Source organism: Gekko japonicus, unplaced genomic scaffold (genome assembly GCF_001447785.1).
Source record: "Gekko japonicus isolate JY-2015 unplaced genomic scaffold, Gekko_japonicus_V1.1 scaffold126, whole genome shotgun sequence".
Taxonomy (NCBI): domain Eukaryota; kingdom Metazoa; phylum Chordata; class Lepidosauria; order Squamata; family Gekkonidae; genus Gekko; species Gekko japonicus.
Window position 1 is genome coordinate 1,538,374 of NW_015162477.1, and position 24,972 is coordinate 1,563,345.

At 43.1% G+C, this 24,972-nt stretch overlaps 1 protein-coding gene across 1 annotated transcript in view; it reads left to right on the top strand.

Moving 5' to 3' along the window:
• The window catches only part of CREB5 (cAMP responsive element binding protein 5), a 261,112-nt gene that overhangs the window by 58,897 nt on the left and 177,243 nt on the right, over positions 1–24,972 (top strand). Inside the window, exon 6 of the mRNA XM_015405789.1 lies at positions 2,404–2,576. Coding sequence (XP_015261275.1) covers positions 2,404–2,576 — 173 coding nt within the window. The remainder of the gene's footprint in view (positions 1–2,403; positions 2,577–24,972) is intronic.

Sequence of the window (24,972 nt, forward strand, 5' to 3'; positions counted from 1 at the left end):
TCCTGCCCGGCTGGCCTTGCTTCAGCATCCTCAGCCAGCCCCTGCTGGCCTTCTACCTCAGCGCCCCAGTGCCACTGCTGCCGGGATGTGTGACCTCAAGCCACTGGGCGAGCTGCCCAGCAGGACCCCCCATCTTTCCAGGAAATTTTATGAACTGTAGTCAATGACCCCCTAAAAGTTTAAATGCCCCCCAAAGGGAGAAAAATGCTAGCTATGGGCCTGGCTCCACCTCGGTGGTCCCCCCACTCCAACTCTGGATGCATGGCTTTTTGCCCCCCTGCCACACTCTACCTCTCAGCCATTTTAAAGAGCAGGAGGCAGGCAACAGAGCCAGCATGTGAGGCAGAGCCAGGTTGAGCAGCTGGAGGTGGGGAGGAGAGGTGAGCTGCCGGTGTGGTGGCAGTGTGAGGGGGAGAGTGGCCACTGCTCGCTGGGTCCTCGGTCCATTTATGGGGTGGGTGAAGGATGGGGGGGTAGTGGGAGAGGACCGAAGCGAGGACTCCCCTCCTCACCCCCCACCCCTGATGCTGTGCGTGAGCCAGAGGGAAGGAGGCCCAGGCTATCCACAGCCCCGCAGAGAGTCCCATCCATCCCTTCCATTGGCTTTGAGCACACTGAGCGCAAGATGGGGGGCGCCGGCTCTGTGGGCAGGACTTCAGCCACGCAGCCATTGGCACACCATCAGAGTGACAGGTCAGGGAGTCAAAGGCTGTGGGAGCATGTGGAATGTTCAGAAAAGAGTCACACCAGAAGAAAATTATATATAAGGAGAGATACTACTATAGTAATATATACTATAGTAATATGCCAGAGACATGTATAAGCATTCATTGCAGGGTTTGTATATACTGCAACTTAAATGTAATTCCCAGATTTAAAGGCAAATGCCATCAAGGGTCACTGGTTCTCACATATTGCAGGAAAAATGCAAGGAGAGGTGTATTGCAGGGGTGATTCTGTGGGTAGCTAATTACAGCTGATGATTCTCACTTTTGTATTGGGCACTCTCCCCTTGAACTGCCACCAGATTAGAAGCAACCTCTGTGTTTACTGTCAGGTAAATCAGGGAGTTGGTTATTGAGTAATGTCTGCACAGCGACACTGAAATTACTGGATTATAACAGCATGCCATTCTTCTGGCCAGTTGTTTTCCTGACCATCCATTTCTGAAGGTGGTCTTACATTTGACACTGAAATCTGTTCTTGCTTCAGTTGGCTAATAACAGAGATCTGCTCTGGCCAGAATGAGTTGCAAATGCCTCTCCCCTGCTTTCTGATCCACACAAACAGCAACAAAAGCATCTACAGAGGTAGCATGAGGGGTTTGAGATAAGTAATTTAATGACTAGACTAGATAATATATTGAGAATCTAGGATTCAATCTTCCACAGTTTAGAAGTTAAAATTCAGGTTATGGTGCTGGGGAGGGGAAGTGGTTTAACCCCTTCCACTGTGCCATTTCCCTGATGCAAATTATACCTCAGTTTATATGCCCCCATGTGGCAATTTATGGGCACTTTTTTGTTTTCTTCTGAGGGGCCAAACATTGGTCAGACAATGTTCACCAGAAAAAGAAGATGGCAGAAAATGTTAATCTTGATTTCCGAGTGCTGTGGCCCAATCCAAGTTTCCTTCTTCCCCACATCAGCTTTTCAATTTAACCCCCTCCACACACACATACAGAATACCCACTCTTATCTGTCAAAATTCCAAGCATCATATCTGAAAATGTTCTGTGCAACAGAAGTCAACTTTCCATTCCTATTTTAGATATCAGTTTCTGATATAATGTGAAGTTTACTGTTTTCTGTGCCACTTTCGACGTGGTTCCCCTTTTCTAGAGCTGAAAAGGAGTTTTGTATCACGCTCACCAAAAGCAGTTGTAAGATGGGTCAAACAACGCTTTATTCCAGGCTAAGATATTTTTTGTACCTCGAATAAAAGTAAATATTGTTTTTTTAAAAAACTGCACTAGTTGTTATACCGAGTCTGTCAAACCCTATTCACCTATCATTCACAACAGATCTTTGACTTTAGCACTGGCCAGAATACTAAATCAATGTGCCACACATTGACTGTGAAAATGATTTTTAAATGAAATATATATCACACACGGGCAAATGGCTATGTGCAAAATGTCTACATTATAAATCATGGGTCAGATGTACAGAAGAGTGATTAGTCAACTTTTGGGTATTTTCAATTTGTGTTGCACTGTAAAAGCAAACCGTTATTTTTCATTTCTTTATAGCTGTTAGTTAGAGTGAGATCTATTGACATGAGGTTTGCCAGAAGCCAATCACTTTTCATTCTGTTGACACTTCCAGATCCCTAATTTTAGGCATGAGGTAAATTAAAGCAAACCATGATGTCCCTTTTGTTTGCCTTCATTTTTTCTCGCAGAATATTTCAATGCATAACACTGTTGGTGGAGCCATGGCAGCCCCTGGAACACACCAGCTCTCCAGCCCGAGGATGCCAAACCATGACACAAGCATTGTGATTCAACAGGCGATGCCATCCCCGCAATCCAGCTCAGTCATTACACAAGCACCTTCTACAAACCGGCAGATTGGGTAAGAAGACTGCCCTCCATTATTTTAATTTTGTTTGGATGAAGTGTTGGGCCAGGTGTTATACCAGATGCCTCACTGGAATTGTACATGAAAAAAGAAGAAATTCCACCTTGTTTCTTGTGGTGCTCTACAACTACTTGAAGATCCATTCATTTCAGAACACTGGCCTTTGTTCACATGTGTGGAATTGCTATCCTAAATAGAGTTTCCACATTTCTTCTCCAGACACGGGAGCTTGTAGGGCAATAGTAATCATGGCTGTAGTGGTATGCCCACAGGAACCCTAGTGCTATATATCTTAAGTGAACAGAAGGATAGCACTCACAAAAACGCTCTGTAAGTGTTACTGAAAAGTTCAGAGCTTATCCAAGTCAGCTCCATCATGTTTAAGGTGAGAGTATTTCTATCCTCATGTTCACAGTGAACATCCAGCCAGGTTTTCATTCTTAACAAACTAATATCTTGTTTTAGGTATTTATCTGTTTTCTTATACTTGGGAAAGAATAGGCTTGTGTTGTAGAGGCATTGTGCTTTGTCATTTCTGGGTGTTCAAAAACCTGGGGAATCTGAGGAAATGAAATTCTTTTTCTTGCTTGTATATCTATTGCTATTGTGATTGAGATGTAGGATATGGTTCTTAAGGTAATATAGGCACCTGCTGGCTTCTGCTTGTGAAGTTATTTTTGGTAACCATGTGAAATTTTTATTTTATTTTGATATTGTGTTCAGTGGTAGTGTGTTTTCCAGTGGATTCATAGCACCAGTGTATTCATCCACTGCTATTTAACAAAAGAAGCGAGCCTCTTCCTACCCTTTGCCTTTTCTATTTGTGCCTCTGCTTTACCTAAGAGTGCTGTCCATGACTTTCATGTAAACCATTTAGACCAAATCTGCACTTCACTGTCCTAAATCTTGAGTGAATAATCTAAGTACTTAGAAACACAAATTTCACGATCAAAATAATTACACTTTGGACTATTCATGCACATTTACAAAATATATTTATTTCTTCTTGTGTGGCACCCAGCCTTGGACAAGTATAAGAAAATATATTTTAAAATTATGGTCAGATCCTTACTTTTTGGATATACTCTCATTTTTGTTAGAGGTTGGGTGTAGGTTGGTGTATAAAGAATTAGGAGTTTTTCTTTATTTACTTTTAGATATGAATGGCCTTGCAGAACGTGGCGGTTAATGAACTCTAATCTTTTCAGAAAGCAGTGTGGTAATGCTTGTACCTCGTCTTAAGTGGGAGCAGAATCAGGCCCTAAAGGCTATAGAGAACGGTACTGTAGCAACACTCTGATTTTTATCACAACTGTAGATAGTTAAGTGTCAAAATATGGCCCAGCCACCTGCAAATGTTTGCACTGGCTGCAGGCCAACAAAAACAATGAATGGGAAGATAAGGTTTCCTTTGCTCAGGCTTTGCTCCTGCATGAGAGATGGGGACTCCTCTGTGTTCACGGGCATTTCAGTCCATGCAGCAGACTTGGGTGTGTTTGTTTGGAGTGCATGTGACTCTTTCCATGCTCTTTTTCTCATCTTCTTTTTTCACTTAGCCTCTGGGCTGGGAGGTGTGTGCATGAAATGGAAAAGTCCTAGATACTAGATAAGGTTTGTTGAGAAAAGATTACTGACAGTGTTTAATCATACTATTTTCAGACATTAAATAGATTCCTGCTATTATATAGGCTCTGTTGGGTCATTAAAAGTGCATATACACTCTGTACACTTAGAGGGGAGCAGGATGTGTACCTATTGGTCCATCCCCAGGACATCTCTGCATACAAACAAAGTTATGTAGGGAGACCTTATGTGTGTATACACAGACTTTGTGTGTGTGATTGGGATCCTGCTTTTCAAAGCATTACCAATCATACTGTGTACAAAACCAACCGGCATACATTTGGACATGCATAAGGCTTCCTGGCGAACTTCATCTGCATGAGCAAAATGCCCCAGGCCAGTGGGCATAATCCCAATTTTCTCTAAATGCATAGTAATGTATTTGCTTTAAGAGAGGAAAGTACTTTTTCTTTTAAACTGCAACATGGGCACTTAAAGCCAATCAAAAACAGGAAGTAGTACCATTGTAAGACAAGCAGTTTGGCATAAAAATCCCAGATGTTATTGGGATGTCTTTAAAGAAGCGTGGGGGAGAAGGCATCTGACTAGATGTTGTGAAGAAGGAGAACCATCCGGTGTTGCCTTCCCTTGATTAATAGCAAGTGCATATTCCAGTGATAAGTTGCACTGAGGTTCAAAACAGAGAAGGAAGATAACAGAATGTAAGAATTCATTTTAACAGCAAAAGAAAGGCAGAAAAGCTGAACCTGTCATCCAGTTTAGAGAGCTTTCCATTTTATTACAACTACATTTCATGCAATTTATTTTTTACTACCGTTCACCAACTGCCTATGTAGGGGGGAAATGGGGGGGGGGAGAGAATGTTGATAAAATGAGCTGCTGTCAATCTTGTGTAACTTCCGTTATCAGTAGTGTTGTGCTGTATTTTAAATGTGCCAGAACGGTGAATGGAATATCTCCCATTGTAAACAATAGAAACTCCCATGAGAATTTTCTGATGCCTTCCCACCCTTTTGTAGCTAATTACTATGTTATACAGATAATATTGTATGAGTTTTTTGGGAACTCAAGCTTTTACTTGTTACGATCTATGTGCTGACTCAAGCCTTCAACATTGCTGAGTCAGATAGTCCCAGTAATATCCATCTATGATATGGTTCAATAAGGTTATTTTTTCTTCCACCAGAAAGTCCTTGGGGAACCTGGAAGTATTGAAAGAGGAACATCTATCTTTATCGTATATACCTGGAATGCAAGTGTTGAAATTAACATTCATTCGAGCGTGTATGAATAGTTATCACAGTTGGAGAGGATCTTGTCCATCCCTTCCACCAATAACATTGGCCCCAGCATGGTTCCTGTGGGCAGTATGGCATCTTACACAAAGGGCAACATAGAGTTACAGAATGATGAAAAGACCCAAGATGTGTTTTGACTAATTGTAACAGATAAATGGGCTATTTTTCATTTATGTTTTTTGTGTGTGTGAAGCGTTGTGTGATTTTATACAGGAGGCCATACTTAGGTCTCTGGGTAATCCAGAAGTTACTTAGATGGGATTTGCGATTCCAGCATGTAGCTCCTTCTGACTTTTAGGCTTTTACCTGACTGACAATCTATATATCTAATTCCAACAGGGGGCAGGTTGTGCGGATACTTATTTCCACCAACAGGAAGCTCACTCTCCCCCAACAGCTTTTCCTACATAGTCAGTATACTTCCTGTGTCTGCAGAAAAATCCAAGAAGTACAAAAATCCCTTCAGGGAGGGTTGCATTCCCCCCAATACCTTTTGAAATGGCCTCTGCAGGGATCTAACTCCAGGCATCAATGGTGTGAGAGAGATTAGAACGTTTGGGGAGGCTTCTAACTGGCCCTGTCAGTAAAAGGGGGGGGGAGAACCCTTTCCTGCCCTCTTTTGGCCTCGGAGGGAGGGAGGGAGCCTTGGGGCCTGGCCTGACAAGGGCTGCCAGTGCCAGCCTGGGGAATCCCTAGAGGTTTTGAGGGCTGGGTTTGGGGAAGGGAGAGGCCTCAGCTGGATATAATGCCACAGAGTCCACCCTCCAAAGCAGCCATTTTCTCCAGGGAGACAGACCTCTGCTGTCTTGAGTTCAGTTGTAATTCTGGGGTGGTGGTCCTCCAGGCCCCACTTAGAGGTTGGCAACCCTAGGCCTGGCAGCAGTTTAGGGTTGCCAGATCCCCCCCTGGCCACTGACGGGATGGGGGGTAAGGTTGCCAGGTCCAGGCTGGGAAACTCCTGGAGATTTGTGGGTGGAACCTGGGGAGGACAGGGACCTCAGTGGGGTACAATGTCACAGAATCCACCCTCCAAAGCATCCATTTTCTCCATGGGAAGTTATCTCTGTAGTCTGGAGATGAGCAGTAATTCCAGGCATCCCCAGGTCCCACCTGGAGGCTGGCATCCCTAGGCAGCACCCTCTGGATGACTTGATACCACCTGATTTGCATGACAATTAGGCCCAGCTGCTTGCTACTGTTCATCAGCAGCCACCCTATGAAAGCCAGTGCGGTGCATCAGTTAGAGCTTCAGATTAGGGTCTGCAGGTTCAGATCCCCATCTTGCGGTGAAAGCTGACTGGGTGATTTTGGACCAGTCACATACTTTCAGGGTTGTTGTGCAGATAAAAAGGAGGACAGAATAATGTAAGCTGCTTTGGTCCCCACTGTGGAGAAAGACTATAATTTTCCTAGATAGAGGCTGTGGGGAAGGGTGTGGAGATGGAAAGCATTGAGGAGGGAAGGAACTACAGATCAGTATAATGCCATAGCTGGAGGAGAAAAAGAAAGGGGGGGCAGAAGGGAGAAAGAGTGTGAGAGAGGTAGAGGGAGACAGGAGGAAGCAAAGGTGTGAGGAATAGGATAACCATCCCGCAAGTTTCTTGCGGGTCTCCACTTGTGAAATTCTAAAGCCAAACACTGTACAGTTTGGGCTTTGTCTCTTCATGCCTGATCTACCAACTTACAGCCAATGCAGGTCACTTACAGGTTCAGAGGGGGCAATTTGCTTTGAGAAATTGCCTCTTTGAAAGGAGTAGTGTGGTATTTTCCCTTCCAGAGCAAATACTCTCAGGAGCTTTGGCAATCTCTCTGTCTAATTAAAGAACATCTGCCTGAAGATTTTGAAAGATTCTTCTACAGGGTCAGCATGCATGGAGAAGTTGTTGGGGCATTGTTTCCCTGTTCTATTCTTGGCAGATCATGCCAGAATAAGCACCAGCTCTACTGGCTGACCATCTGGCTTCCCAATTCAAAGCCTGGGAGAAAGGTAGATTCTTTACTGTACTCTTTGTAAAGAGTAAAGAAAGGTAGATTCTTTACTCTGTGGTCACTTCCTGTACTTCCACTTTAATTAGTGCAGACCTCCAGCAATGTGGGGTTATTTATTCATTTATTTATAGCCTACCTTTTTGGCTAAGACTTGGGGCTGATCTCTCTCTCTCTCTTCAATCAGACAACATAAAACATTGAATTAAAAATACAGTGGGACTAGGATTACAGAAATGGAAAGCAATGCAAATAAACAAACAAATGAACAAAAACCTGTTTAAGGGATGACGTACCATAATGCAGAAAGTGGATTTCAGAGTTAGCAGACAATGAAGTAAAAGCAAGATGATGCAATAAGCATTGCAATAGACCACAATCCCATTCCCTTATGAAAACAACCTCCTGAGCTGTTCCATTATACTACAATTCTGCAGCCTTGCATACATTGATGAGCAGGTGTCCTTAATTTCTGCTCATAACATGTGCATACATGTTTATACTGTTTTGTAAGGTTATTTTATTTAGAATTTTAACATACTTAGGGATGAAATTCCCAATAGGCTATGGCCCCCCCAAAGGCTGAAGGTTGGTAACTATAGGGGTGCGTTCAGACGGGGGCTTTACATCGGTATAGGTGCCGGTTGCAATCGGTGTACTCACCGGCGTTCAGACGGGGAACATCTGCCTCCTGTCCCTAACCGGTGTAAAGCCCTTTACACCGTTGCACTCTGCCACTAGGTCCCAAGTGGTGGTATCCTGAGTGCAACGGTTGTAAACGCTGTACCTCGCCGTCTGATCGTTCTCCACCGTTGCACAGCTACTTCCGTTCGGAAGCCTCAGGCTTCCGATTTTCGCCCGCCATTTTTTTTTTAAAGGACGGCAATATGCGCTTGGGCGAAGCTTCGCCCTGCTGTTTGTATAAAAAGAAAAGAAAAGGGCCTTACTGTAGCGTTTCAGAGGCGTCCGGGACCTCCGGGAGGCTACTGTGCTCTTTAAACTTTAAAGGTAAGTCCTTACCTTTAAAGTTTAAATGTAATGGGGGGGTTGAGCATGCGCAAAGTTCGCCATTCTGTGAATGGCTGCCTATGCGCATGCTCAAACTGTGTTTTTTTTAAAAAAAAACAAACGCCGACGCCCGCAGCGTGTGAGCGGGCATACACCGATGGGATCCGCAAAATGGAGGTAAGTGTGATCGCGTTTCTGCCGGCATAAACTGCACCAGTTCCAACCGGTGCAGTTTATGCCGGCAGAAAGGCCCCGTCTGAATGCACCCTAGGAGTCCAAAGTCTGTAGGGACAAAGGAAGGTATGTTCAAGTTCTGAGACAGGGGCAGATCTACATTATCATTCTTTCCTAGAATTTCTTTCAGCCCCTGACCAGGATTAAGCTAGAAGAATAGCCATGGCTGCCTCTAATAAATGGGGTAGTCTTTCAAAAAAAAATTATCAATAGACATTTATTTGACTTCATTTATTGCTTCTGAAGTGGTTTGTGGAAGTTTTTCTCTAAACATGAATAGACAAAGCACAAACTTCTGATGGCAAGGAAAAGGGAATCTTATCCAGAAGGGATGCCAGTCTCCAGGTGGGACCGGGGGATCCCCTGGAATTACAGCGCATCTCTAGACTACAGAGATAGTTCCCTTGGATAAAATGGCTGGTTTGAAGGGTGGGTTCTATGGCATTGTGCACCACTGAGGTCCCTGTCCTCCCCAGGCTCCATTCCCAAATATCCAAGAGCTTCACAACCTGCATCTGGCAACCCTACCCCCACTCTCCCCTCCAGAGACAGGGGAGACCTGGCAACCCTAGATTCATGCCACAGTGATTCCACATCCATAATTAGCATAACTTGTTCATATATAAGAGCATTTAGAATGTTGCAGACTGTTTAAAAAAATAACAGAATGAAGCTATGTGTGGAAAATTAGCACAGATTCCTCTTGTGCAAAACCATGGTAAATCTTGCGCCTGAATATTTCAGATTATAGTGCAGTTGAGGATAACTCCTTAATTATATAAAACTGTGCCCACTGTAACAGTTCTGCTATGACTATGGAGATTAATATTGTGAGTCATCAGCTCAGTATTTTGGGACACGTGTTAATGAGAGTTAAATGAATGGCCAGAGGCTGTGGAATTCTTGAGGAGTTAACAAAACAAAGTCTGTTAAAGTAAACAAGCTTTTGTAGATGTTTGACTCCTGTTAAAGCACCAATATAAAATTCTAAGAAATGATTCAATGATTAGCATCCAGGAAGAACCAGGCCAAAATGTAAATCAATTTCCTGTGAAATCTCCCTTTTAATATTCTCAATTTGTGCTCTTTCATGTGGTTTGTTTTGCTAAGGTTTCATGGTACAGGTCTGAATTCAGTCCGGACTGAGCACATTTGGTTGGGAGGTTATAAAATGACTGTCAGTTCATACAGGCAACTTTGACTGGTGTCCAGGTTGTTGTGAAAACAAAACAGAGTCTTCTGACACCTTAAAGACAAGCAGATTTATTGAAGCATGAGCTTTTCTGAGCTCTGTGAGAACCTGTGCCTCAATAAATGTGTTCATCTTTAAGGTGCCACAAGATTCCTTTTTGTTTGTGCTACAACACGGCTGTTCTGCTGTGGGTTGTTGCGGTAAATCTTACTGCTTCTTGTTTGCCTGAATTTTCCTTGTGATATATTACAGTTCCCTCTACAGCTTGCAAACCATTATAATGAAAGACACTGTGGCAAAAGATGTTACAACTGGCTCCCTCAGTCCTAAATTCATTGATTTCCAGAAAAGTTTAGTTTTGGTCTGCCAGTGTAGGAAAGGGATGTCTGTTCATCTGCAGAATCAAAACCAGTCAGAGAATAGTGTCATTGCTATGAAATAATAAAGGAAATAAATGCATTATGAGCAATAAAATAAAGGGCCAGTGAGTACATCAGTAAATTCCAGTCTAGATTTTAAACTGTGTGCTGATCCAGTATGGAAAAAGCAAAAGAAAACAATGGGAGTGACCTATGAGTTGGGTATCATCTTCATGCTTTCAATCCTCAGATAATGTCAATGGCCCTGTAGCCCCAATAAGCCACTGGAGAGGTAGGAGGAACATGAACCTAGACAATGATTCTGGGGAAGGGCAGGTTTAACTTTTGTTATTTCCATAATCAGAAATGTCCTCCTAGACTGCTTTATACCCTAGAAGAGGGAGAGAAAGCACAACATTGGAGCAACTCTATAATGAGGCAGCTAGAGGCAGATAACTTACCTCAGGTAGCAGATTTGAAGGAGAAGTCACCTCCTGACCTGCCTACCTCCACCTTCCCATATCCCCAAGCCTCTTTAACTCCTCACTCTTTAAAAATAGCATGGCATGCTACTTGCACCAATTCCCAAACTCACACAAATCCAAGAAGCCATATAGGATGTGCAGAGCTTGCTGCATTGTTCTTGAAAGGGTGAGTTAGTGACAGTGAGGTGGGCAAGTGGCAGCTGCAAGGCAGGGGGTGGTGGTGAGGCAAGCAGGCTACAGATCCCGTGAGCCGCCGCGCAGTTGCTCCCCGGCACAATTAGATGCCGGGGAGAAAGCCACGGAAGGGAGTGCGAGGCCGCCGGCTGTGCATGTGTGCGCATGCGCAGTTTGGCTGGGAGCCTCGATTGCTCCAGAAGATGGGCGCTCTGGCAATCCGATGGCTGCGCTTGATGCGGCGTTTCCAGTAAGTCCTGCTCTGTAGGTGTTTTTTTTTACAGCGGATTTTCGGCCTGAAGGGCCGGATCGGGGACGGGTGTGCGCCGCTTCCCAGATGTTGCAGTGAGATCGTGCCCATTTGCTGCGCCCTCGATCCGTCCCTCTCCCGGGCCAAAACCTTCTGTGTGACCGGGACCTAAGAAGAGTAGGCACGTAATCTTCCCTTATCTAGCACTTTTACCACTTTTGGTTTCTATCTCTTTTGCTGCTAGGGCCAGGAACTCCGTCACCCGTTCAGTGACTGAGGAGCGTTTGTTGGCTAACAAAGGTTCTATCCAGGGCTCTACTGGATAGAGTAAGAAGAGCTCTGTAAGCTCTTGGAGGATTGGCTACACTAGGGGTGTGTGGTCTAATATGCAAAGGTGCTCCTGCTACCAGTAGAGCCCTGGTTCTATCCATTTATTTAACATAAGATTGGAGGCTGGGAGAAGTGGTTTAATCAGGTGGCATTGGTGGGGAGTGAGCAACGGGCAGTCTAATAGAATATGTTGTATAGAGTCAGGTTCTTTGCTGCACCTGCACAATCTCTGTTCATAAGGGTTACCCTTGTATCTGCCAGAAACCACGAATGAGGGGAATATATTGAACCTGGCCATCATAAAGGCTCCGCGTTGGCAAGGGTTTATTAAATCTGAAAAATACTGAAGCATACAGTTTTGGGGAAGGGTAAGGCCCAGAAATCGAGGTGAACAGGTGCCCTTTGCTCCAGCGATTATTATTAATTGAGAATCGATATCTAATATTCTCCATTTAATCATTTGAAATATGTACAATCATGGTAATCCAAAGTCATATTTAGTTTGGTCACCAGATATCTATTTTCCAGTGAAATGCTTGGCAGTGGGCTTTGGACAAAGTAAAGCAGATGGGATACGGTTAGTGCAGACAGAATATTAACTATGAAATCCTCAGTTCCTCGCAATAGCCGTGGATTTACCAAGAGGTGTTTGATAAATCATCATTTTCGCACCCTCATATATATCTTGCTTTTTTTTCTTTTCTCTTCTGCTTTTTTTGCCATCAAGTTGTTGCCATTTTAGGGCAACTCCTTAGGGTTTTCCCAGCAAGAGATCATCAGAGACGGTTTGCCATTGCCTGCCGCTGCATAGCAACCCTAGATTTCCTTGGTGGTCTCCCATCCACATACTAACCAGGGCTGACACTATTTGGCTTCTGGGATTTAACAAGACTGGGCAACCTAGGCTATCCAGGTCATGGCTAATTGTGTGCCATCAAGTCACACCCAACTAGGACCGTGGGGTTTTCAAGGCAAGAGGTGAGTAGAGGTGGTTTGTCATTGCCTTCTTCTGCACAGCAACTCCCCTCTTCTTTGACAAGATTGGGCTACTCAGCACTATTCAGGCTGCTATTGCTTGCCTATTTGATGGGATTGTTGCATGGACTAGTAAAATAATGCACCTAAAACTCTTGGAACCCCCTTCAGCACTATATAAACACTAAGTTTTAGGTGGTTTCATGCAGCACATAATTCTTATGGAATTCATTGCCACAAGAGTTGATAGTGATCATATTAGAAAGGACTGACAACCATTATTAGAGGCTTATGGCCCTTGGTAGATATATCTCCATTGTATCCTGTTTGTGAGGCTCCTATAAGCATGGCTAGCAACACAGAGAACTGTATTTATTGCCGTATGGACTTTAGGTCTAAGTTCTTATTTGATTCATTTCTTGACGACTGCTTGGTAAACAGTGAAATATGCCCTTAATCCTCAATGAGCTCATAAATAATCCAATGTGCTTCATGTGCTACATTCCCACTTGTCCAATAAATCCTTATTTCTCTCATCTCTCTGCCTACACATTGCACAGACTATGCTTGGAGGCAGTGCAAGAGACCATAAGAGTCGCGTGGGAGTTCTGTGCATGCTTCCCATATCCACATCCAGCTGTCCCTCCCCTTCTTGGTGGAGCATGAATAACTTTTCTTGAAGCAAATGGAAGTGATTGAGGCTAGGTCAGTGTCCTGAGTGTGTCTGCTGCCAGGCCCATAACTCCTTGTGCAGTTTTGCAAGTAACCAGTACTATGCTATGTTGCACGTATAATAGCCTCCTGCCACTTCTGGATAGTTGGCAGCCACAACCTGGGAACAATAGAAGACTGAAGTACTATAACTAAAGCAAAGTATTGCCACAACCTGATAAACAAGGTAATGGGCTTACTGTGACTGAGAGCAATCCAGACCAGCTTCTTCGTATTAGCCTTATCCGATCAGGCCATCAGAAAGCAGATAGACAGGTACATCTGAGAGACCTCTGAACCCAATTAAAGTCATGCCACAAAGAAATCAAATTCATGTGGTTTGCATTCAGAAAGTTACATTTGGTGGGCTCCACTTGCTTTTACTCGGTAACCTAATGCACACCATGTGAACATTTGAAATGCTTTTAACAGTTAAGACCAGCTCAAATAACACCAAACCAGAGCAGCAATAAAGAATGAATTAAGACTGGTTGCAATGTGCAGTCAACATTGGTCTCTCCCCCCCTTCTTTAAAGGCATATATATCTTTGGTTTTTTCCCTTTCTTTCAGATGTGCAGTAGCCATCCTGTTACCTTTTAGAATAAAGGCTTCAAATGACAAGTGCAGTAAATTGCACTAAAGCTGAATTTATTTCAATTTTTTGTTGTTTGCATTCGGGAACTGTAGTGGAGAAAACCTGGATGCCATTTAACTGGTACTTTGAGTTATACACTTCTATGACAGTTCAATAACTCTGACATTTGAATATGCAGAAAAAACAGGATGCAAGGCTAAGGAAGAAAATTTATATGGTATGGATGCTAAAAATGTGCTTTATTTAAACACTCAAAGAAATATTTCATGTATAAAGACCTACAAAGAGATACAGGAGTTGAGCCAATTTTTGTTTGCACTGTTTCTGTGTGCTCGCTAATGCATCCGATCCCAGACAAAACATCAAGGGCCAGGTAAATCCCCTCACCTTCTTTCATTTAGGTGTTCTGGTTAAAATTAAGAGAGCTATGAACTTCCTGGTGAACAAGTATGGCAGGTAAATATACCAATTTCAGCAGCTGCAATCACATGTTAGCTAGGCCTTGGGTTAGCTAGACCTGAGTCAAACATCTACTGAGCAGCTTCACAGCTGCTTAGTAGCCTGTGCTGTTGGAGTTTCGTTTCCTTGTGGTGGTGAAGTTTCATCTCCTTGACTTGCAGGCACATGTGTGGAGTCAAGTAATTAAATGTTGTGGGAGGGGAACTACACCTCCCATAAGGCAATGCAAAAACCTGCATGCACAAAATAACTTGCCAACACAGACTGAACCAAATGGTAAGACTTTTAAAAAAGGAATAGTATTAATTCATTACTGGCTGACTGCTTTGCCCACTGTTTGTTTATATGATTGGCTGTGGAAGGGTATACACTGGTGACAGGACTGTGTAGGGGAGGAACTGGGACTCTCATCAGACACTGTGAGGCTATGCATGTATGATAGGGTTGCCAGCTCTGGACTGAGAAATACCTGGAGATTAGAGGGGTGGAGCCTTAGGAGGGCATGGTTTGGACACTCACACAACCATTAGGGTTCACATTCCAAAGTGGACATTTTCTCCCGGTGAACTGATCTCTGTTGCCTGGAGAGCAGTTCTAATAACGGGAGATCTCCAGCCACCACCTGGAGGTTAGCAACCATAACGTATGAAATACTGCCAGTGGCACTGTACTGTATGTTAAAAGTAATCTGATGAACAGGCTCAAATGGCTTTGTGAACAGCAAAACAGAACGATGAATAATCAGCTCCTTGGTCATGACTAGTAAGCCAGCTGAACCGGGTGGCTGTTCAAGCATCCCTAGTTACAACCAGGAGGAAAGGAGTAATTATTTTGCTGAATCCACATAGGAGTACTGCATTATTTGACTCCTGAGTGCCAAGATATGAATTTTAAATGTTGAAAAACAGTGCTTAGAACACTCCAAAACTGTCCTCAGCAAAATATTCACCACAAATTCCTTCATGTGTTAAAGGTTCCTCTGAATAAAGAATGGAGGGCAGGGGAGAGGGTGGGGGGGAGAAAGAGAGAGATAGAGAGGGCGCATGCTAATTTCAGCTCCATTATAAACATAAAGTCATTGATTTTCTGGGGTGAGGGGCCTCTTATTCTTCAGAGGCTAGGATACGCTATGAAAAATTAATAAACAAGTACTTAAGTTGTTGATGCTATGCTTTAAACCATTATACAGGATCACATTTGTAAAAGCCCTTTCATAACCATAGTATACCAAAACTAGAGTTTTCCTTGGGCCTCAAATTCATGAGTCATGCCCCTGTTCCGAGCCTCTTTTCTTGATCCAGATTGTGTTTCTTTATATCTGCTGTGAGCAACATCCACTCTCACGGGAAGTGATCAAGTCTTCCTCCTATTTTCTTTAGGCATTCAAACACTTGGATAACATTTATGATTTCAAAACACCATGTTGAACGTTAACTTCATTTCTAACTTGATTTGCTGTGTTCTATGGTCAGATATTTTATTTCATTAAAACAGTTAAACAAATTTTATGAAATACACATAGAAATATATAAATGGTCTTATTGGCACGTAAGATCATTTTGAACACTGCTGTGTGTAACTGCTGTAAGTTAATTTTCCAAGTCATCAGGAGCCCAGTGTGGTGTACTGGGTATCTGGACTAGAACAGGTTCAGATCCCACTCTGCCATGAAGCTCAGGGTGACTTTCGGGTGATGTCATCATGTGGCTGTTTGGGGGCAGGGTTTCCCTCAACACTCCCTGTTTGAACTGCTGCCTTCGGGTAGAAGATATAGGACAATTAAAACAAGGACAAACAGATTAAAAAACAGTTTTTATTCGAGAGCTATTATGGCTTTAAATGCTGTATGAATTGGAATTTGGGTGACATTGGTGGTTTAAGTTGCAATGTGAACCTTAAGGGAGTTATGGGGTGGTTGTGAATGGTTGTGTGAGTGTATATGAGTATGATTGTAGATCACCGAATGATTGCATCTTAATTTCGTTGTACTATGTACAATGACAATAAAGTATATTATTATTATTATACCAGCCAGATGGCCAGCAGCAGAAAGAAGCCCCCAAACGTGGGGGAACCCCCTCTAGGACTTGGGGACTGGCAACCCTATCCACTGGAGAATTCTAAGATTTGAAGAAGAGGAGGAGGAGGAGGAGGAGATTGGATGTATCCCCCGCCCTTCACTTGGAGTCTCAGAGTGGCTTACAAACTCCTTTCCCTTCCCCTCCCCACAACAGACACCCTGTGAGGTGGGTGGGGCTGAGAGAACTCTGACACAAACTGCTCTTTTTCAAGGACAGCTGTGCCAGAGCTTGTGACTGACCCAAGTTCACATCAGCAGGTGCAAGTGGAGGAGTGGGGAATCAAACCCGGTTCTCCCAGATTAGAGTCCGCACACTTAACCACTACACCAAACTGGCTCTCAGTGAACCCTGTTTATAATAATATAAGGATATAAGAAAAGCTCTACTGGTTCAGACTGAAAGCCAATCTAGTGGCCAGCCCATAATGGCCCAACCTGATTCCCTGGAAGATCCATGGGGCACAGGCACCAGAACCCTACCCCATTATTGTCCCTTGCTGGCTTTCAGAAATATACAGTCACTGAACATGGAGACATTTATCTATCTTTTAGCTTGTGCTCCATGAATGGGTCTAATCCCCTTTTCAAGAAGCTACATCCTATGGCAGTGAATTCCACAAGTTAATTATGTGGAGTACTTTTGTTTGTCCTGAGTCTGCTACTCTTCAACTTCACTGGGTATCTCTGAAGTCTGCTGTTATGGGAGAAAAAGTTCCCTCTATCCACTTTCACTACACCACACAGTATTTCATAAACTTCATGTTTCTTGTCTTTTTTCCTAAACTAAAATGCTCCAAACTCTTTATACCAGGTTATAATAGTTCTACCACAATAGTTTATTGGGCTTCCTGGAATAGGACACATAGGTTCCTTTCCATAAAAAGAGAAAATAGATTTTCTTTTAAAGCTAGAAGCAGTGCCCAAACTTCTCATTTTATGGGGATTTTGGAGCAGGGTAGGGGGTGGGAGTCTGATAAATGTGAATAAATGTAAAACATTTGGAAACATTTGTTCAAGCCCTAATGCTTTTCCTCTTTTCTTGCTCCTCTTTTCTTTTTCTTTTTTGAAAGCACAGGGAAGTTTTGAGGTGAAAGGTTGAGGTGAACTCCTTTGGGTTGGATTTGTATTTCATCAGGTTTCACTTAACCAAGAGCAAGAGATACAGTTTCAGGGGAAACCAGAATAAGATGTTTTATTTAAACATTGTTATTTCTTAACACTGTAATAGGAGAGAACATTTTCGTAATTCTTACCCTTTAAAGAAGTGAGATGGATTCATATGGTGGAAGAATGCTGCCACAATCCATGGGCTCAGCTGGGAAGGAACAAAGTGCTAGCAAATTAATGGTGGGGGGGGAGAAAACATTATTTATATTGGTTCAGGTGCAGCAGTTAATCGTTTTAAATCAGAGGAATAGATTCATTTTATCTAATTTCAGTACATATACCCAAATTGTATACTCTTGCAGTTTATAAATCTGGCAGAAAATGTTTCTTGAACATTGATTCAGGGTGGAGTGGGACGCTGCCTGCTTAAATAATGCCCCTTTCCTGTCTGCAGAAGAAAGGCTAGGCTGACATGGTAGAGATAGAAAACGTTCAGAAAAGAGCCAGGAGAATGAGCAAGAAGCCGGGGAACCTTCTTGACAAGAAAAGCCAAAGGGGTTTGGGGCTTTTCGGTTTAAAGAAAAGGCAACTAAGGATCTTACAAAGATAACGTTTTATGAGATTATGCATGGTGTGTTCTCCTTCTGTAATGGTGGACGTTGGGGGTACACAGTGGGGTTGATGGGCAGTAAAGTCAGGCCAGATAAAACAAAGTACTGCTTCAGACAACATATAAATAACTTACAAAATTTGTTGTAACAGGACTTAGTTGTAAAAGGGGCTTAGACTGATTCCTTGCTGCATGAAAGGTCCATTGATGGCTTTTAGTCATAACAGTGAGTAAATAGAACCTCCATGTTCAGAGGCCTTGGTCTCTGCAACCTGCTTGTTGGCCTTCCAGAGGCATCTACTTGACCACTGTGAGAAGCAGGATGCTGGGTGAGATGGGCTGTTGGCCTGATCCAGTAGTCCTGTTCTCTAATATGTTACTTAGGTTTGTGCATGGATTACTCTAGCCTGACATCTTCCCATCTCTACATCAGAAATGGACTAGGAAAAGATCTACTAGTTGCCTCTGGGGTTGTGTACTAGAAAAATACACTTTCTTGAGAACTGTGATTTGGCCACATGAGCCATGCTGTTGGCACCTCCAGTTTAGATCACTCTGTGTGGGGCTGCCTTTGAAAACATTTCAGAAACTTCAGCAGAATGCAGCAGCAAGTCAGCTTTCGGTAGTGGCAGCATTGTGCCCCAGTGCTTAAAGACCTTCATTGACTTCATGTTTAATTTTGGCCCCAGACCAGAGTTTTTGAAGGACCACCTGCTCTCAAATGTTCCTGCCTAGGCGCTTGATTAATTATCTCAGCCATTGTGTTCCTCTCCCTTGAGAGCCATGAAAGACAGAGCCTTTTCAGTGATAGTCCCCAATCTACAGAATACCTTTCCCCACTACCTGCATCTTCAGCCATTGTTCCATATTTTTTAACACCAGACCCAAACTTTTATTTCAGCATGTTTTTAAAAATTGATTTCTTGTCTTTCTTGGTTAGTTTATCTGGTTCTTTTTGCTGTTATGATGACACTGCTCTTGGCACTCCTCCTGCTTTAGATCCTGTTTTAGATATTGTTTATGCTGTTCTAGGTTTTTATGGTCAGTGATGGCTGTTTGATTATTATAGTGTTTTATTGCTTATTTCACTGTTTGCAGAGATGTAGTGTATAAATTTTATGAATGAATGGATGAATGAAATTCATTCACTACCTCACATAGACAAGCAAAGACCTCTCTGCAAGTTTATTTATCTTTGGCGATTACTATCCCCCGATTGCTCCCAAACAAGAAGGTGTTTTGGAAAGCACACAGGTGTTGCTAAATAAACAGCTAAAAAGTTCATTTCATAACTGTCATTTACAGAGAACTTTCACATGCATCATCCATCTCTGTTGCGGAACTTTTAGGAAAATTTGAAGTAGAGATGGTTATCAGCTGAGACTGAAAAATGGTTTCTAATATTTTAGACTCTGGTGGCAAATGTGTTGCAAAATACATTTTTATAGTAATTTCTGAAAAATTGCTTCATAATAAATTTTTAATACATACTGATTTCTGAAGTGTGGTAGTAACAATGAGAATTGGGTTCTGCTGTCTTTGTAGATACTCAAGCAGTCATAATATTCAGTAATGCAATGCACTGAAGCAGTCTGTTTAGTTGGTTTACAAAACTAGTGGGATTCTATGTGCAGTGAGCAATAACTTTTACCTGGTCATATTAAAATATATTTCAGAGTAAGTATAGTGCTGGGCAGGATTAAAGTTTTATGCAACTAAATGTAGTTTTGTTAAACTCAGTAACTGAGATTAATCCAAGGACCACATCTAAGGTCTAATCTAAAGATAAACACTTCCCATAATGTATCACATTTTCCCCTCTTAACGTCAAATCAGCACTAACCAACCTAGATCCTACTACAGTGTCTGAACCCACCAGCCATTTGGGATCAAAAATGTCTGCTAAACAACTAATCCATTGAGATTAATTTGGCAATAGTTAGCCTGATGGAGGTGGTCAATTGACCCCACATTACTAACACAAACTGTTTGGTGTAGTGGTTAAGTGTGCAGACTCTAATCTGGGAGAACCGGGTTTGATTCCCCACTCCTCCACTTTCACCTGGCGGGCTTACCTTAAGCAAGCCGTAGTTCTGATAAGAGCTGTTCTTGAAAAAAGAGCAGTTTCTGTCAGAGCTCTCTCAGCCCCACCTGCCTCACAGGGTATCTGTTGTGGGGAAGGGAAGGGAAAGGAGTTTGTAAGCCGCTCTGAGACACCTTTGGGTAGTGAAGGGTGGGGTATAAATCCAATCTCTTCTCTTATTCTTAGCTTTTATTTTCCATGGTATCTCTATTGATTGATTGTGTTATAAATTTTCCATTTACAAATTAAAATGAAAATTGGGAAGTAGATGTGAGGTACATATGTATAAATGGAAGACAGATAGGTTGAATCCCAACCATAGGGGCTTCTTCAGTTCTTGTGAAAGCTTCTTTGACTTCAATAAGATCAAACTGAACAATAAATTTTCTGAGGCAAAAAGAGTAGCTTTTGTATAGTGAACACAATACTGTCCTGTGGGCCATTTACCTTGTCTAATGTGGTCTTATGTAGTGATGTCATGGGTGACATGATTTATAATTGGACTTTGCTTCCTCTGGAACTTTGGTGTAGCATCTCATCCCAGAACAGTAGTAGCAAATCTTATTATTTTTCTTAATGTCATGCCTTACTCTACCAGTACAACTGTCACTAGAAGAATTAGGCTGCTGATGTCTACCCCAACAGTATATCTGGTCAACTGTCAAAAACCTCCACAATTAGTAGACCACTGCAAAATAATTGATTTGATTAAACTGCTGTAGCCCTTTCTTTCCCTCTAGGGAAGGAGTCAAGCAGTGCTGCTAGACTGACTACTCATTTTTTTATTTTGCATGTTCATATACTGTATTCCCCTCCTTCAATTTGTACAAGACACTTCCAATAAAAACACAGAAAACAATATCTCTCCTTATAATAAAATGGATTTGGGGTGGCCACTGTCCTATGGGGTGGTGAGAATAAATGCACTCCCTCAGTCAACAATTCAACAGAGGGCTTCTCCGGTTCTCCCTAGACAGCCCTCTGTAGAATTTTTTACTTGTGCACTGTAGGATTGTGAGCTTTGGTTCCAGGAAAATAATTTTGCCTAAAGAAGACTCTCTCAAAATGTGCAATTTTTGCCTGGGAGGCATGTCGCTTTGATGCTTGCTGTATCTCTTTTTGGAAAGCATAACAGCCTGCTGCATCTTTCATCACTGACGACGGCAGCATCTCTCATCAGTCTGTCATCAGAAGCAAGATAGTCTACAGCACTGAAATCTGTCTTTGTAGGTGTGGACTTTTCTACTAGATATATAATGTTCTTTAGATTTTCTAGTATAATGAATAAGATACGCTAGGGTCTCTATAGTATTCAAGTATATTATTTATATCAATATACGAAGATAAAGTACCATAATAGTATTGTGTTTTTTGTTCTAACACAGTGTTTTTCTACGTTTGCTCAACCTTGCTGTGTTTCCTGTGCGTTTGTTGCCCACCTGGAGGTTGTCAACTCAAGGTGGAGGACATTTCTTCTCAAGCCCCATTGAATAAAATGGGACTTCTAAATAGACCTGCTTTGGATTGCTCCCACAGTATCCTGTTTTTTAATTGCTACTGCATTAAAAATCTGTAATTCTCAGAATCAATATGTATAACTCTGGCTGATCAAAGAGAGAAAGAATGACATATCATATTGTTTCTCCACTGAACAAACTATTCCAGTGAGAACGCCTTCTAGTCATTGATCCTTTTATAGTACTCTATGTTTTAAGAGTTTTTCAGCTGTTAACAGCTGAGTACTTATCTGAAAAAGATAGTTGGCCCATTCTTCAACTTTGCTGATTTTAAGTGGTCTGCTATGGTTACAAAGCACATTTTCTTTTCTCTCTCTTTCTGTAATTTTTTTAACATCTACTTTGGGTTTACTTTTGTATTTATTGTGGGAATTGTATATACAATGAAGAGTAGAATTTAGTCCCTACTGTTTTAGTTTGGATATATATATATAATCTGTTTTGGTCATGGACTCTCCTGAACATTCCACATGCTCCAAAATCAGTAGACTCCTTGATCTGTCACTCAGAAGCTGTCCCTATCCACAGGCTGTGTTGCCTGAGTCTCACCTCCAATATTCTAAACAGTTTGCTGTTCCTCTCCCCCCAATAGCCAGTTGGAACACAGAGGTCATTTGCATATGCGGCCTGATTGGCCTTTGCCTTTAACATTCTAAACAGTTTGCTGTTGCTGTTGAATGTGTCCTGAGATAAAATACATATCCCAATCTCCCCTTAAATGGGAGTTGCCATTGTCACTGGAGTTGCCAATCTCCCTGTAGGGCCTGGAGATCTCTCAGAAATCACCATGTTCCCCAGCCACAGCACATCATTTCCCCTACAGAAAATTTCCCAGCTATTACAATGGCTGCTTTGGGCAGTCAACTCTATGGCATTATACCCTGCTGAAGTCCCTCTGCACCCCAACCCCCACTCCCCAGGCTCTACCCCTCAAATCTACAGATCTGGCCCTCCCCTTAGTATTGCCAGCCTCCAGGCAGCACCTGGAGATCTCCAAGATCAGTTCTCCTGGAGAAAATGGCTGCTTTGAGCAATTGACTCTATGGCATTATACCCTGCTGAGGTCCCTCTGCACCCCAAACCCTCCCCTCCCCAGGCTCTACCCCTCAAATCTATAGGTATTTCCCAACCCAGAGTTGGCAACCCTGTAGCTGGCTATGGAACCACTTTCCAGACCCTTGGAACCCAGAAGACATGGCATAGGTGCTTTTCTACCTTAGCTGTCACTGCATAACCCCAAATCAACATAAGTCAGGGGTGAAGGGAACCATACCTGTTACCATGAGGCTGTCATCCCATATTACCCACTTGGGGCAGCAAAATGTCTTGAGACAGCCCTGCCTTATAGCTAAGCACAAGGAAATAAACATGGCTTGCCTCCCTCTATTTTTCCCTTCCCTCTGCCACCCCACCAGCCACAGCTGGGACACTCACCTGGAGCTTCCTTCTAGAGCTTGTTGTATTTCTTCCCATAATGGGCCTTACTCCTAGTGTGTGTGTGTAATTATTTGTAGACAATACAAAAATCAGCTTCATTCTACTGCCATCTCCTCTTTGACAAACCCTATAAGCCCCTGCCACACGGCAGGGGAAAAGCCTCTAAAAGAGCGGCTTTTAAAAGCCGCGCCAAAGTTGACACGCTGCAGCGGGATCCCACGGATCCCCTGGCCGCGGCGCCTTTTCTCCCCGGCACGATCAGACGCCGGGGAGAAAACACAGTCTTGACGGGGAGCCTGCCGAACTGCGCATGTCAGAGCATGCGCAGTTCGGCTAGGAGCCGGTGATGCACCAGCGCAAGGACGCGCCGGCGATCAGACGCCCGGCTTGCAGCGCACCTTCGCGATGAACCACCTCGGTAGGTGGTTCTAAGTTGATCCGGAGTTTCGCGGGGAAGGGCCGGTTCGGGGACGGAAGCACTACGCTTCCCAGATGTTGTGGTGTGATCGCGCCGGTTTGCTCTGCCCCCGATCTGTCCTGCTCCCGGCCCAAATCCCCTAGTGTGAACGGGACCGGAGTCTTGTGAACAGAGGGAAATAACTTCCTTTTGATTGGCTGGAGAGAAAAGAATGTGGTTATCAGCCATTACATTCAAGAAAGCAATTGGAGCAACATCCAGAGGTTGAAGAAAGGAGGTTGAAGGAAGGTAGTAGAATTTATTACGGTTGCTAGACCAGCCAGATACAGAAGGAAGGAAGGCATATGAATTCAATCTGAGTGCTCATTTACATTTTCAGCTCAGCCTGTGCTTACATGGAATGAAAATAACATGGTTTTTGAGCACTGCTGTGAAAGTGGCTCTTTGAATGTGTCGAACATGGCATGAAAAAGTTAAGCCATGCTGAGTTCAGCATGTGGTGCTGGTAGGCACATGTCCGCCTTGGTACATGGCAGCGCAACTGGAAGGCAGCCTGGACTGACAAATCATCTGTGCTGGCATGCATTGAAACCTGGTCTTGAAAATGAATGGCAGTTTGTGTCAAACAACTTGATTCTGAAAGAAAGAAAATGTGTGACTTCACTCTTTATCCATGGGGTAAGGCTGGGAACCCAATGAGGGCAAATGGGTGGGCACCCAATTATACGTGTCCTTGGGTCAGTACCTCAATTAAGTTAAAGGGAAATTTGGCAGTAAAATAAAATTCCTGAGATAACACAGATTCAATTGTTTTTTTTAATTTTCCTCAGAGACATAAAATTCCTGGCGGGGGGGCTGTGTCTGACTCAGCTGCAAAAGCTACAACTTTCCAGCAATTTGTCCCTTCTATCCATTTTAGGCGACGAACTGGCTGCCACACAATCTGGACTCTTCTTGGAAGACAAATTAAGAACTAAGGACAAATTCATGGGGACAAATGCGCCCTTCCAATGGAGACTCTGCCACTCCTTGTGCTCTCTTGACTTGGTTTTTGGATTCCCAAGACCTCTATACACTGTGTGTGTGTCAGCAGATGCTAATCAGAGTGTTGCTAAATGTAGGCAACCCCTCTGTTGTGACATCATTTCCAATGGTAAGGGAATGTTTAGCCTTTCAGATTTTGTCCTACTTACTGATTCTTGCATCTGAATATTTTAAAGGACATAAAGCCACCTACTCAGATGCAGTTAAAAATTAAGACAAATCTATTTGATTATTTACTTGTTGTTAGCCATTCAGTCGTGTCCAACTTTTGGCAACTCTATGGTTTTATCTCACTCTCAGGGCAGCCTACGTGGTTCCCCCTCCTCCATTATATTTTCACAACAGCCCCTGTGAGTTAGGTTAGGCTGTGTGTGTGTGTGTGTGTGAGAGAGAGAGGGAGAGAGGGAGGGAGAGAGAGAGGGAGAGAGAGAGAGAGAGAGAGAGAGAGAGAGA